This window comes from Triticum aestivum, chromosome 5A, assembly GCF_018294505.1.
Source record: "Triticum aestivum cultivar Chinese Spring chromosome 5A, IWGSC CS RefSeq v2.1, whole genome shotgun sequence".
Classification (NCBI taxonomy): domain Eukaryota; kingdom Viridiplantae; phylum Streptophyta; class Magnoliopsida; order Poales; family Poaceae; genus Triticum; species Triticum aestivum.
The window spans coordinates 649,066,633-649,082,117 of NC_057806.1; the positions used below are offsets into that span (position 1 = coordinate 649,066,633).

The 15,485-nt window shown below is 46.4% G+C and overlaps 1 protein-coding gene across 2 annotated transcripts; it reads left to right on the plus strand.

Annotated features, from left to right (window-relative positions):
• The first annotated feature begins 1,581 nt into the window (after positions 1-1,581).
• LOC123105618 (uncharacterized) lies at positions 1,582-7,925 on the plus strand. Of its 2 annotated transcripts, XM_044527712.1 has the most exons (9): positions 1,582-1,923; positions 2,894-3,048; positions 3,307-3,420; positions 4,126-4,194; positions 4,268-4,345; positions 5,255-5,380; positions 5,720-5,878; positions 7,416-7,496; positions 7,585-7,925. In XM_044527712.1, exons 1-9 carry the CDS (start codon positions 1,650-1,652, stop codon positions 7,651-7,653), a joined length of 1,125 nt encoding a protein of 374 aa, XP_044383647.1. In that variant the 5' UTR covers positions 1,582-1,649; the 3' UTR covers positions 7,654-7,925. The 2 variants fall into 2 exon arrangements, with proteins under 2 accessions (XP_044383647.1, XP_044383648.1); XM_044527713.1 differs by lacking the exons at positions 7,416-7,496; positions 7,585-7,925 and adding an exon at positions 6,265-7,400.
• Positions 7,926-15,485: the final 7,560 nt, after the last annotated feature.

Consider the following 15,485-nt stretch of genomic DNA (forward strand, 5'->3'; position numbering starts at 1 on the left):
CAAGTCATTCTTCATTCTTTCTTTTATGTGGATCAACATTTTTTTGTGTGAAAAGGATTAAGGCCATAAATTAAGTATCACAAGTCCTTACGAATACACACATATTAAAAGATAAAATTACATTCAAATATTGGGGGTTTTGAAGTCTTCTTCCTCCCACATCCTTTTTTTGAACACAGTTCAGACGCAAGCGCTCATACATACGCGCATACACTCACCCCTATGAACGCACACACGCACACCCTATCCCTATGAGCACCTCCGAGAGACTGAGCCGGCATATCATCTTGAGATTTACGAAGTCACCATAGGCGCCTCGTCATCGACGGGAACGTCTCCTCCCACTGAAAGCGCATCGCCGAAAATCCTGAAATAAATCCAGGAATAATGCAAGCACCAGAGCTTGAACCCTGGTGGGCTGTGGATACCACTGTCCCTCTAACCATCCAACCACATGTTGGTTTGCTTCTTCCTCCCACATCCACTGACATTGTGTCGTGAGCATAGCTAGATGCTGCCCCTCACCTCTGCTTTGGCACATCACACCTTTTCAAATCCAAGAGCTTTTACAACCAATGAACGGGAAGTCATTGGTGCAGACCAGGAGACGCCGATGACTGCGATCTCCGAAGAAAATCATTGGAGAAAACATATCGACAAGAGCCTGTAGAAAATTTGCAGATCAGGAAAGCCGACCAAATTCAGGAGGATCCATCGAAAACTTAAACCAATCATATCCTGGTAGATCCTCAGACACACAACTCTACATGCCCCCCGCCGTCGAGAAAGACACTGATGGGACAAGGATAGGGTGGGAAGAACATTATACATATAGTGGGGCAATGCCGCCACACACCAAACAACACAAATGTTGACCGTCTTTAAAGTATAGCGATCAAAACTCGGCAGATTGATGAGTTGAGGCACTAGTAGAAGGATCAAAGGTTTCATAGATTTCACTACATGGTGTACGTGGTAAGCAAACTCAAAACAAACAAAAAAAGATTCATTAGATTTTAAAATTTGGTCAAACTTACTGTTTTGACTTAAGACACTAAGACACACGCATAATTTTGATTAATCTGGGATGCAGCTATCTTTTCATATTTAGAAATGGAGGGAGGATCAAACGACATAATTTTGATAAGGGCATGTACAATTAGGTTGACTCAGCTGTCTGTAAGCAAGTACACGTAGGACATTTGATTACGTGGTGGAAAAAGAAAGAGGAGAGAGAAATTATCCGTCTGTACAATTACCGATCGTCTAATCGCACAAAACTTGCTGCCTAGCGACGTGCATCATTCCGTTGTACGAAAGGGTGTCTGCATCGAGCAGTTTTTCCTTTCAGAATCTGTCCAACCATTCCATGATTTTAGCAGTGATACAGACAACTAAATAGACGATTCATTGTAAAAGCTGTCTGCAATAACTAATTACAGAGACTATATCTGACATGGACAGGGGCTACAGACGGAACCTGTTTAGACTGATGTACATGCCTAAAAAACACATTTCCTTTCCTTTTTCTTTTATTAGGATATATATAAGCAGCACACAAGTCAATGTCCGCAATCTAAAGAAAGTCAAACCAGCCGCCACCGCGGACACCGGAGCGCACAGCGCAAAGCCGGAGTAAAACCCTAGCTATGTCCGCCGCCGCCGCCGCCGCCGGGGCAGGCCCCCTCGTCACGGCGGCGTTACTCCTCCTCCCCCTCCGCCTCCTCTCGCTTTCCTTCGGCCTCCGCCTCCCCACCTTCCCACCCGTCGCCCCGGCCCGCCGCTCCGCCGCGGCGCTGTTGACCGTTGCGGCGCTCCTCACCGTCACATGCGCCATGCCCGACGCGGGATCCAGCTCCGCCCCCGACGCCGAGGCCCTCCGGTCGGAGATCAGCGAGCTCAGGCTCAAGCTCGCGCGGCTAGGTGAGCCACTCTCTCCCTGTCACTAATGCAATTTGGGGGCCATTTCAGAGTAGCAGGACAGTTTAAATCGCGCTGTCCCTTGCACACATTGTCGCTGTACGCCAGCGTGAGAGCCTGATTTGAGAAATGTAGTTCGTACGTTTGTAAGAAATCGCCTGACAGACACGGAGGACATTGGCATGGTCGCACCACTGAATTTCGTGAATTTCTCAGTTTTGCGATTTTCCAACTGAAACATTTTAAGAATATAGTTTCGGTTTTGAGAGACACGACTCGAACTCATATAGATTTCAAATGTGGAAGCAAGTTCTGATGCGCTCCTAAATTCTGAATTGTTCCATACTGCTGTCGTATATGTGCAATACGGATTCAAGATTCAGAAAAAGGAAATTTGACATCTGATTTAGAAGTCAGAGTTCTGTGTGTGAGGGATTTTTGAATTAGTTGTAGATTGGCCATTGGTATTCAAACTGTATATTTACGCTTCAGATTCAAGTTCCTGGGAAGTCTTGTGGCGCGTAGGTTTCGTCATGAACCTTGAACGATTCCTGTGGTCGAGGCAGAGATGCTTCTTTTACTTTCAGCTTATAGTGGTGATTATTAAATATTTCACAATTAAATTGATTATGATTTATGGTGCGCAAACAAAAATCAACCTACTCCCTCCATTCCTAAATACATGAAACGTCATATATTTAGGAACAGAGGGAGTAGTTTTTAGTCATTCACCCTCTTAGTCAAACCTGGCAGGTTGATATATCATATCAAAACTCTACTGTGGTTTACGAATTATGCATCTTTTGACTTTTTATTTTCTAATTATATTTGAGAGAGCCTCCAAGTTGTACTAAAGAAGATAATGTATTTGCACCTGAAGCTCTTTGCTACTAATTGACCCAATAGTCTTTGTGCATTTTCACTGATTAAGTATAGAACTCAGAATCTTTACAAAATATATTTGTATCTCCAGAATCTATTTTGGAGGAAAACACAAAAACTTCGAGGAGTAAAGCCTACACTTTGGAGGAGGGAAACAAACCCACTGAGGCAATGGAAACTGACAACCAGCTTTTAAGGAATGAAGAATCTTACTCTGAAAGCAACATATATATAATGGAGGATGAGGTACCTCTCTCGCTCTCTCTACAAAGGCCCGGGTTTAAAAATTGATGGGAACTAGGAGAGGTGTCTGTTCCCACAGGGAGAAGGTTGTTACAGTAAATCTTTGTGCATCTGTTCTGCCTTCCATTTTAAAAATCTGTCCAACATCATATACACATGTTCAGCATAATGTTTTATACTAATAAAATATATAAGAAGGCAGTTGCACTGAACTTATGTGGGAAAATTCTTCATTCAGCTCATGGCTTGTATGCTCTACAGGCGCAAATCCTGCAGCAAGAGGTCAGAAAGATAAACAACATTGCATACACCATAGAATCACTGGCAATTGATGCTGAGAAAAGGGTAGAGTTCCTGAGTTCGGAAGTCAAAAAGGTATGCCCTGACTGATGTTCTTCTGTTGACCACTTTTAGTTTATATTTTGCCACTTTCTGGAGCAATGCTTTCTAAGCAAACTGGAGTGTTAATTTGTAGCTGTAAGATGCTATGTGCTATAATGAACAGAGAGCTACTTGGATAACTACAGAACTTGTTTTTTGCAAGACCATGTTGTGTGCCTTCTCATATTGTTAAATAGGAGATTGAAAACTATAATGGGCATTTACGCGGAAAATGTGCATGCAAACAATTGCCCCTTCCTACCCTGCATCGCTACAATCTGTTGCCTTTTCCTTGACCATTTCAATAATCAGCACTGTCGCTTTGTATTTGTTTCGGGAAAATGCATGCACTGTTTGTCCTTCTAATGTTACCAGCAGTCTATGACCGCCACTCCCACAGTTCACATTCTCCTGGAGCAGTTATGCTCAGAGGCAGTGAGAGGAATGTGAAAATGATCTTTGTCAGTTAGATGATTGTGATTATTACTTGAAGGGCAAAAACAAGTGTGGTTGGGTTGATCTACCTTCTACAGTATGAGTTCCAGACTTATTTGATGAACTGATATACATTGTAATGGAAAATACATTAATCCACATGATCGATCACCTCTTTTTTTATGTATGGTACTAGAGTCTAGACTTGTTTAAATCATGGAAGTGAATTTGACAATGTTCTATTTTTGTTATGTTTTGAATCAGATTGAGAGTATAATTACAGAGCAATGGATCCAGATACGGCAATTTGAACAAGCATTTGTGGTGACAAAGGTATTCATGATTTGTTTTTTCTCCTGCCATATATGTTTTGTAAACTGTTCATTCTTGAGTGAAATGAACGCAGATGATGACTTCGAAAGTTCATAAAAGGAGGTTCTCTGAGGGTGCCTACAAGTGGTCTGGAAAGGACATACTTCTGAAGGTACTTCTGCAGTTTGTATAAAATAGTATTATTATCACACACTATTGCCTCCATTTGTGCTCAGCAGCTGCTGAACTCAACTCCAATCTATATGTATTGTAGTAGTATACTATGTTTACTTTGCTGAATTTCATGCTTTTGTTGCAATATTTTCTTGAATCTTGTTAAATGTTTTGATACTTTTAAGTGTGAACCAATTTCTTTGAAGAGTAAATTGTGAAAAGAATACATGTATTTTGTTGAACATTGTCAACTGTTTCAAAAAACACGGTGAGCACAAACGATGGATTCACCACCAAACAGAACACTACAGGGCCACAAGGGACACCAAGCCTTGCGACCACCAGAGTAAACAAACAGAAGACCGGGGATACTGGCAAGCACCATGATTAAGAACACCCTCGCGGAGCTGAGACGACTACACATGCTCAGCACGACTAGACACACTCACCGAGTAGGCCAGATCTAGCATGACCCACACAGCGATGGTGACTGAGGCCTCAACAGGCTCGAGGAGGAGCACAATGCCCAATGATCCCCACAACCAAAACAGCACCGCCACCCCACAGGGAGAAGTCAGGTCCACCTTGGGAGGGACGGAGACCTAATCCATTCTAGCCAAGACGGCTGCTACAACACCCCACCTCCATTGTGCTGTCCAAAACTCCCCAACGCATTGTCAGTACCGCTGCTCCAGCTTCCAGTGGACCTGCCTACACCGCCTTCAGGAGCTGCTGCCCCAAAATCCACAAATTGCGTCCAATAGTTCATGATATGCTGTAAATAGCATGGAATAGGTCAAAGAAGAAAAGATGCACTGAGAATATGTATCATATGTACTGATATATAGAAAAGACCTCGTTTCCATTCTAATTTCTCTCTGCTGTTTTTTGATGTTTCATTGTGCAGTATGTCAGGAATGTTGATCTACATGGCATGTTTCTTGCGGGGGTATCGCACACAAGGACCTGTATTTCTCATACTTATAAACACTGCAAGAGTTTCATACAAGTAATGAAGAGATGCTACCATAAGGTGCCTAGTTGACTAATTTGTCATCTTTGTGAAACTATATATGTGCTCGCTGAATATTTATCCATGTGCTTTGTTAATATTAATAAGCATGACGTACAAAATTCATGTGCTCACCTGTGTGCATCGAAGATAGACAACATACCTCTAAGATAAAACATATCAAATTGTTGGATAACCTTGAGCATCAGGGTATGCACTCGTAAAGTTTTTTTTTAACTCACGTAGTTACATAACACTTACTGTTACCACTCTAGTAGTACTGCAGGGCTAGCAGTAACTAGTTCTTCTTCCAAAATAGTTGTGTGCCATTGCTTTTGAAATATGTTTATGTTTTTCTAGGCTTCCAAGTTCCACAAAGCGATACAGTACCAGTGCTCTCCTGATGTTGATGTGCCTAATGCCTTCTTCTTGGGTGGATCCATCTCAAGATCGTGCATTTCTCTTCCTTATAAGCAATTCAAGATATCCATTTCATCAGCACAACAAATTCACTATAAGGTGCCATTTTTTTACTCTTTAAAAGCAACCACTGTATGTTTGTGCTTTTCTTTACCTGAGTTCTATACATTTGCCTTTATATGTTTAGCTAACTTTTATCGGCCTGTTCTAATTATATTTCTTATTTCAAATCTTGGATGACCATATTTTTGCTAATAGAATAGTGGTTTCATCTTTTGGTTGCCTGTGCTCTACCAATAAAAGAACAGCAATGAACCATTCAGCTGCCCAGCTTATGCTACTCTACTGTGTTCACATTCTATAGACCTTGAGCCACCTACAATATCCTTTCTGTTTTGCATGGTTCTGCATTGATATTTCACCATAAATCGTAGCCGTGTTTCATAGTTTGTGATCTTTATTATGCCCTGGTTATTTATTATCAGTTGTGGAAGGACTTAAACGACTGAAGATAAAGCTTGTGGCCTTGCTCCTCCTTATTTCCAGTGGTGGCATGGTAGGCAACCAATAAAGCGGTGCCGAGATCCGGAGTGGCTCCTTCCTGCTCTCCCCTCTGGATCTCTGAAGATGGAGTTGAAGCAGACATGTTCCAGGGAGGAATAGGAAGAGATCCCTTTAGATCTTCATACTTCTCTGAGGGTGGTGCTTTTATCTGGTGTCCCCCTGATACTGCTCCCTCACCTTCTTTCCCTTGCCCCGGTCTCCTCTTCGTCCTCTCCTAGTGGCACCAGGGTGGTGCTGGATTTGTAGTGTTGAATCAGGCCTCTTTGGATCTGCTGCATGGTTTCGATTCCTCTGTATGGCACCAGTTTCCCGTTCTTGCACTGGCGATATTTTCCTTGTGCTTCTTCTGCGTTGGTGTGAAGGGGGTCTTAGCTGGCAAACATAGTGTGCAGTGGCCGCCGCCAGCCATCTCAACCTCCTTCACTGGAGGCCTACTTGTTAGCCTCTGGGCTTGGCCTTTCTTTCTGTGTTGTGTCTTCCGGTGATGCATCGGCTGCCACAGGACGATCACTGCCCATTTCAGGGGCTCTTCTTTCCAGTACATGAGGATTTCCTGCATGTTGGCATCAGTGAGCTTTTATCACTTCTGTTCAGGAGGATGACAAGGCATTGTCTCGTCCATCAAAAGGTTCAGGCTGGCCTGAATCTCATCTCCAGCGAGAATGAGAAGCGGCATGTCCAGCCAAAAGAAATGTATTTGTCAACTCAAAGGGGATTGTAATTGTTCTTTTGATAATATAGGGCATGACCTTTTCTTACAAGGGACAAAACATGATAACCTGAGAAAGGATCAAGCATTCCCACCTGAAAATGTAGATACTAACATGATTTTAGTGTTATGAATGGAGGCCTCTTCATTCTGTAGAAATTGTACTTACAGTGGTAATTTATAGTTGATAAAATTTTGTCTACTCGACGTTGAAAGGAATATATCTGGAATACGTTTTGTCTCCAGTTCATCGGTTGTAGTTCTAGAACTGTATGTAGGTTACGAGCTAGACATTCGTGTTGTGCACTTGCTACAGTATGATCTGGAAACATTCACTCGTTATATTTACATTTACATTTGCAGGTCCAATTGTATCTCCAAGATGCAATGAGATCCAACATATACAGCAGAGGTATAGCAAGTGAGCCGGTCACATTCTGCTTGGTGAGTAGTAGTAGTATTTTGCATCCACTCTGGTTGGTGTCATCAGTTTTATTGTGGACCATCATAAGAGTCCTTGATCAACCTGCAGGCGTATCTCATCGTCATATCTCCGTTGTGGGTTGTGTGGTTCCTTTTATCGTCGCGATTTGGATCATAGATATGATCGCTGGAGCTGCAGAGTTTTGGCCCTCTACTTTTACTTTGGACGAGTATAGAGGAGTTGAGATGATCAGAGCGTGAAATATAAGCTCTATTCTTTTTGTCTACCTTGCAATTTTGACCAAACTGTTAAATTTGGGCTCATCGATCATCGCTCTTGTACAGTTAATGTATGGCCCGCGTTGAGGTATGTACTCGTGGCATCTTTAAAATACAATCGATACGAAGTAAACAAAACGAAGCTTATCTATATTAATCCGGTTTGGGAAACGGTTTGGAAACTGGAGATACCGAGTAAAGTGAAGATATTTATTTGGCGGGCGCTTCATGGTTTAATCCTTGGTATGGTAGTCTTAGCTCGCAAACATATCAAGGTTTCACCCCTTTGTCCCGTGTGCAAGTCTGGTCTGGAAGACATTAAGCACTTGATTTTCAGCTGCCCTAGAGCGATGTCAGTATGGCATGCACTTGGCTTGGATGATGTTGTTAAACATGCCCTTACAGTGGATCGCTCCGGTTATGTCATTCTAGAAGAACTACTGCGAAGACCACGTGGTTCTTCGCCGGTGCTTGGCCAATTGGGACTACATGAAACACTGGCTGTGGCAGCGTGGTATATCTGGTGGGAAAGGAGAGAATCATGCAAGGGGCAAATGGTCAAAACTCCAAGGAGCACAGCTTTTGCCTTTCATGCAATAACAGGCAATTCGACAGCTAAGCCAAGGGACAACATTGCTGTGAAGTTTACGTGGGAAAAAACAGGCCAAAGATCATACAAACTGAACACTGACGCCTCGTTCTTTGAAAACGGCGTCGGAGCAATTGCTGCGATCATTAGGAACTGTCGAGGAGAAGCAGTGGCGGGAGTGGCAGAACTGTTCACATATGCTGATAGCGCGACTGCAGCAGAAGCGTTGGCTCTTCGCCGAGGTCTACAACCTGTCAATCAAATGGGTTGCTCCAGGGTGACGGTAGAGTCAGATTGTTTGGAGATTATTTCGGCATGTAGAGGCGAGGCTGACATTTTGGCACCATATTCTGCGATCTTAGCAGATTGCTTCCGGTATGCCCATGATATTGCTTCAATTCAGTTTCAGCATTGTCCGAGGGAGGCAAATGGTTTGGCACATTTCTTAGCAAGACATGCTTTTGATTCAAACCTGATGTTTACTTGGGACGATGATCCCCCTAGTTTCCTTTTACCGCATGTTTTGAAGGATGTAATTTTCATTAACTCATAATAAAGTGCCAAGCAGGTTTTCCCTTAAAAAAACGAAGCTTATCTCTGAAGATGTGCACATACAAATATGGCAATGTTTAGAAGATGATAGTCGTGAAAAAACCCGAAGCAACACTCACGCGGCATGGGTCAAGATGTCATAAGTTTACCAAGGACCCATCCGAAAAATATGGAGCCCCGCGCCGCTCTTCACGAGTGACTTGGGTGGCGACCAGGCCAATGGCCGCCGTCGGCCTTGCCATCCTCCACTTTCCTCGCTGCTGCTAGAGAGAGCCAGAGGGCAAGCCCTCAGGCTCCCAAGGACAACGTCGGTGGGGCAACCATGAGCTTTCGGCGGAGGCGTGGTTGCGAGGCGTCTGTGTGAAGGCATGGTATTGGGACGGGCATAGTTCTCCAGTCGGGAGGCGTGGCGTCATTCTGGCGACCGGTGCGCTCCTTGTCTAGCAGTGGCCGCGCTTCGAGAGGACGTGCATCGGTGATGGTGATCTGCCTTTCGTGCCCTAGATCCGGCCATTTCAACCCATCGGTTGACGGGCATGGGCAAAGCTCTTTTCGGCGAGGTGGTAGACGCTGTTGGTGTGCTCCGCCGTTGGTGTTGGTCCTTGTGGTAACCATTTGGCCTGTGGCCGCGGCCTTACCGTGGATTGCGGTGGCCACCGAAAGGTCTTCATAATGGTTCCTCCCTTCAGATTCAGTGGTTGTCTTCAGCGGTGAGACGCAATCTACGAACAACGGTCTGACGCGGAGGGTATGGTTATGCAGCGGCGGTAGTCAAATCACATGTAGCTGCTGGGATAGCGGAAAAGCGGCGGCAACAACATTTAAATGACTTTGATGTGGTGCTGCTCGAGCACCTCGTCTCGAGCTCCAGGGTGAAAGCCTAAGTTTGCGCCAACCTGTTATACCTGGCAATGACGATGTTTTTGCGTGTTACCTTGTTGAAATTATTGCTCGGATATGTTCGGACTGACTCTTGGGTGAAAACCTAAAATCTGGTCTTCGGTGGTTGGATAGAGTGACGGTGACGTTTGAGTGTCGCTCCCTTTCTGAAGGCGTTGATGTCGATGAACATCGTCATGCTTGTGGTGCCATGACATGGTCGGTGCAAATAAGGTCATTGTTGTAGTTTCTCGACCATGGGTTTGATCATTTTTTTCCGCCTATGCATAGCTTTGATCTTGTATAACCTTGCTATTTCCTGACGTATTTTTGTATGTGTGTGTTATTCTTGGTTGCGTGCATTTCAACTATGTAGAGGTCGGGTGTGCTTATTGTATTTGTATCCTCTCGGTGCTTCATTTTGGGTCAATAAAATCCACCCTTCGTCGAAAGATAAGTTTACCAAGGACCAAAGAAGAAACGAATTAGGCTGAAAATATACTCAGGTTCCATGGCACATGTTGTGTAAATATCGTTGTATTAATCACTTTTTTGGATGAGTGAAGAAATAAAGGCCATGGCAGCATACTTTTTTGTTTTTGCGGGAAGCATTTCGGTGATGTGGATGTGGATGAACGAATTGTGATGGCAGACTTGATGTAACTATGGCGGATCCAGATTTACATGCAGCACAGCTAATCCGGCGAATGAGCGAAATCTACAGACAGTCGGACCCAAATTTCATAATTAATTAGTCTTACCCGCCAATTCGGTCTCTGTCTGTCACCCTGCAGCTTAGTTCCTAAGCTTCCTTCCCACTCCGACGCCGAGGCGAGCTCTCCCACCCGCCACCGCCACCGCCTCGTGCTAGCTTAGCTTGATAAATAGCATAGCGCCTCCCCTCTTTTCACCGTATAATCTTGTCGCCGATCAACTCCTCCTCCGCACCCACCCACCACCAAAGAGGAAAAGACCAAGCCATGCCGGCTCTCATGGCGAAGCGCCTTTCCTCGGAGCGCTGCGCGATCCGCCGCGAGCTCCACCGGCGCAGGAACCTCGCCGCCGCGCCGAAAGGAGGGATCGCCAAGAAGTCGCCTGCAAAGCAGAGTTCCGCGTCGACCCACAACTCGTCCGCGGACGAGCCGGCGACCAAGAAGCCAACGTCACGCCCGCAAGCCGGAGTCGCGACGTCGCCTGCGTCGATCCTGCAGCACGCGCCAGTGGCAGTGGCCACCAAGGAGCAGATTGCCGCCATGGCCATGGGAGACGGCGCCGTGGCCAAGGAGATCGCCGCCTCTGCGCCGCTGGGACAGGTTGCCAAGAGGTGCACCGCCCCGCCGCGCCGATCCGCGCTCATCCCGACCGCGTCCAAGATGAAGGTTAAGGTTTCCGCCGGAGTTCCCAACAAGTCCACTGCCCCGCCACCACCATCCCGATCCTTGGAGCTATCCGCGAAGATGCCCTCCGCAGCGGCCCGGCCGCGCTCTCCGTCGATCCGGGTGAAGAAGGGCATGACGGTGAAGGTGCGCACGCGCGCCGGGGTCCTGCCGACGGGGCACTGCCTCGTGCTCTGGCTCGCCGCCCGCGTCGTCTCCGCCGCAGCGGACGACGACGGCTTCCTCGATGTGATCTACAACGGCAACTTCCCCCGCGACGATCCCTCCCGAACCGTGCGCGTCGCCATGGACGACGTCAGGAGCATGCCCGCCGTCGGCGAGAGTTGGAGCCGGATGGATGGCCAACTAGGAGTAGTACAAAGCTGATCATCAATTCAGAGTTTCAGACTGCATCTGCATGATGGAGGCTTTTCGGCTACAGAAGCTTCGACGATCTATGACGAGTGTAGTCTTGATAGCTGTGTCTGGACTGGAGATCACCCGGACTTTATTGTTTCTGTAATCTGGTAGATGATGTAATGAAACTGTATTTGAGAATCAATAAAGATGGCTTTCCCTCAGAAAAAAAAGAGAGATTCTATTGTTATGTGAATCTTTGTCAGTCATTTACTACCTCTTCTCTACCAAAATATAAGATGTTTTTGTAGTTCAAGAGCACAAAGAACTTGCTGGACACATGTCCATCAAGTCCAGGACTTTCTGGCAACATTCTCTCACATTTTCCATAACAATATATCAGGAGGCATCGCAGAATAGCTTGATGAAAATAAATTGTCTGGCATATGCCAACCATAGTACACATAATTTTGATAGAAATATAATTTCTCGATCGAAAATACTACTTCACAGGGCGTAGCTTTGACAGTATATATATAGGTAATAAAGATAATTAAACAGGCTCAGCACGTTTGCCATTCTAGGTGACGGCTCTCCTTGTGTTCACACGCGTTTTTTCTGTATTTTTTACCGCTCCTATTGATTTAATGTACAAGGTCTAGCGGATGTTTTTTTCTTACTGCTCCTATTGATTTACCGTACAAAGCTCAGCAACATGTCGAAAAGGGATTTGCCCGCTTTATATTATAATAAAGCAACCACAGGTGCATTACATTCGAGGAGACTGATACAAACACACGTCATCATCGCACACAACACGCACCCAAGACAAGATACAAAGGTGCTGAGCACTGACACAGCACCCCACCGACTACCAAGCAAATTACAGATGTGCGGAGAAGACCGCTTGGAGCGGACGTAGACCTCCACCATGAGAATCCACAACAGAGATGTGAGACGGACAACGGCGAAGCCAGAACTCCAAATGGGACACACTTCGCCCACGAATGTCGCGCCTCCCGCCATCAAGGCCGCCGCCCTACATTTAGACAAACGCAAAACCAACCAAAGTGACCGGCTTTGGTCCAAAGGGATGCCCTGATAGACGAAACCGTAACCCACGCCCCGCCTTGGACATTGCCGGAGCTACATCGTGAGAGTAGATTTTCTATGCAACCAGCTCGCCCTCAAACCTGCTGCCACCCCTTGTCTCATTTTAAATTAAAAAAAAACAAAAATGCAAACACATGCTTCACCATGGGCCTCTGCCTACTAGTGTATTACATAAAACGACAACTCATATTCACATTGCGTTTTTCGGAAAATAAGCATACTTTCCACTCGGTCTCACCGCTTGTCGGTGTGTGCGGGTGCCTAGTCTTATGAGGGTGAGTTGTGTGGGCCTTCAAAACTTTCTTCTAAACATGTCTCCAGAGACCTCCTGAACTTGCATCTCGTTATACCAATGTGGGCACTCGGGGGTGGGGTGGTTTAAGGTTGAAGGATGTTATATTAGGGATGTTATGGTTATGGGAGATGCATTATCCTAAACCACAAAAGTGCTTGATCACACCGTTTACCTGGAAAATAGATACCAACCTATAAAGGAGGAAGCTGGAGCCCTAGCTCAAGGAACAGGAGAAGACATCATTGATTGAAGGTTCTTTAATCATCGACACCGCTCCTTCCCTCTCCAGTGCTAGCTCTTCCACTTCCCCTCTGTTGCCCAACCTCCCACATCCCGCTTTGACGGATTTCCCTCTTTTGCAGTGCTAACCACTATGTCCCTCAACCTCATCCTCCTCAACGCTAGGTTGAGGATAGATAGAGAGACCATGCCGCCACCATTTCATCCTGATCAGGGGGTGTTGTGGGGGTAAAAAGAGGGTGTACACATCTATGACACGCCTACTACCACAGACCGGGTTTTGCTATAAATTTATCGTAGATGTCCATCTATAACAAATACCCGAGTTTCTGTCACAAACGAGATTTGTCATAGAAGTCCACTTTCCTTGGAGTGGAGGTGAAAACTCCAGGGAGTGCAAGACCTCCGTATCCGAGGACCGGGAAGGAACCTTCCACCTTTGTTCTTGCTTTCCCTTGTGTTTAGGAGAAACCATAATCATTCCATGTGGTGGAGGGAAATGAACACATAGAGTGTGTGTTGCCTTGGGTATCCCCTTCCGATCCCTGCATAGTTGTGTGTTGTTGGTTGGGTGTTATGACGGGGGTGCTGTGCTAGTTATCCTATTCTCCTCGTGTTTATATCCATATTATTCGTGTTCCTGTCTCCTTCCTTCTCCAACTGATGAAGGCCGGGCCACCTAGCCAAAACTTGGTGTATCACCAGTTCACTATCTTGGGTCCCTTGAGCACTTTCATGTTTCATAATCCCCAGGTGCATGGTTACAACATCTTCAAAATCCTTGCTTACACCGCTCCATGGTTGTTTGTGAGTTATAGCTCAATGTTTTGGGATATGGTTACATGTTTGTGAACCCCAATACATGATTACAGAGATGTTGTGAAGAATCCATATTTTTGGTGTTTCCGGATTGTTTTGTGTGGTATGGCACACCAGTGGCCACCTGTAAGATTTTCGTGTTCTGTGAAAAATCGCTATAATGCCACGATCGATCTGATTCTATTGTGATCCTACCACATAGTTTCGATCCATTTCAGAACCTATGGTCATGACAACCTTGCTTGACATCCAAGAAAATATGTAGAATATGAACCAGATTAATTGGTTAGTTCGAAATGCGAAAACTACATACATAAATACATCCAGAAAAAACATATTTTGTGTGTGGATTTGGCTATATAATATAGAAACTTTGGATGTTACAATTGGATCAACAGTTCCACACACGCACACACATTGGTTGGTTGGTTAAAGTAAAATGGGGTAGCCATGCACATACTACCCCAAAAAGAAAAACGCACACTCGATCGACATCCACATCACACATAGTACGTATACGGTACAACCAAAGCCCAGGACCGAAAAGAAGAAGAAACAAAAAAGATGAAAAGCAAATCCCATATGATGCATGCATGCATGCATGGGGGTGGGGCACACATCGTTATTTAAAGAAGAGGAACACTCACTCATGCATGCATCGGCCGGATATCCAGGGTAGAGGAGCTAGACGGCATGGTGGAGCTCACAGTCATAGCTGGTGGAGGGGGCAACTCGGGTGTCTGCGGCCGCGGGAGCAGTCTTGCTGTTCTTTGACGGATCACTCTTGACGGCGGCGTCGGCATTGGTGTCGGTGAGGTCGTCGAGCGCGGCGGGGGCCCCGGGGCCGGCGCCGATGCCGTGCCTGCTGGAGGGGAAGATCATGAAGACGAAGCTGGCGAGGAAGCCCGATGCGAGCGGCATGTTGACGAGGAACTCGCGCCACTGTTGGCTCTCGCGCGGGACGAGGCACTTCTGCACGCCGGAGTCGCAGAAGGCGAGCGAGACGAAGACGACGAAGCGGAACACGGAGTGCAGCCAGTCCCGCCCCCGCATGCGCCGCCTCTTGCTCTCCCTGTCGTCGATGGGGACTGTCCCGTCGCCGCCAGGGCCGGAGTTGAAGGGCGTGAAGCCACAGGGGTGGACGAAGCCGTAGCGGGTGTTACCGTGCCGGTCGGTGACGCTGTCCGTGAAGGAGATGAGCGCGCAGAGCACGCCGAGGAAGAAGATGAGCGCCCAGGTGAAGTAGCGGTTGACGGGCAGGCACTCGCCGTGGTTGGTGAAGGACGGCGCCAGCGTCTGGAACGCTGTCGTGGTGCCCGTCGGCAGCAGCCTCGCCAGGTTCGACGCCGTCGACAGCGTCTTGTCGTACAAGCTGGAGCCGCCCCGACCTATGGCTGTGGCCTTGGGCGGCTCCTCTTTCTTTTCCTTGTTGCCGCCGCCGGTCATGGTGCTCTGCTCGCGCGCCCCGTTACCTTGCTTGAAACCAAATTGAGAGGTAGAGGATATCGTGG

Excerpts from the sequence above, each read along its gene's own strand:
- LOC123105618 (XM_044527712.1), top strand. The coding sequence starts at position 1,650 with ATGTCCGCCGCCGCCGCCGCCGCCGGGGCAGGCCCCCTCGTCACGGCG. Across the intron at positions 3,049-3,306 it reads TATATATAATGGAGGATGAG|GCGCAAATCCTGCAGCAAGA; the intron begins GTACCTCTCTCG and ends TATGCTCTACAG. Across the intron at positions 5,381-5,719 it reads TGAAGAGATGCTACCATAAG|GCTTCCAAGTTCCACAAAGC; the intron begins GTGCCTAGTTGA and ends ATGTTTTTCTAG.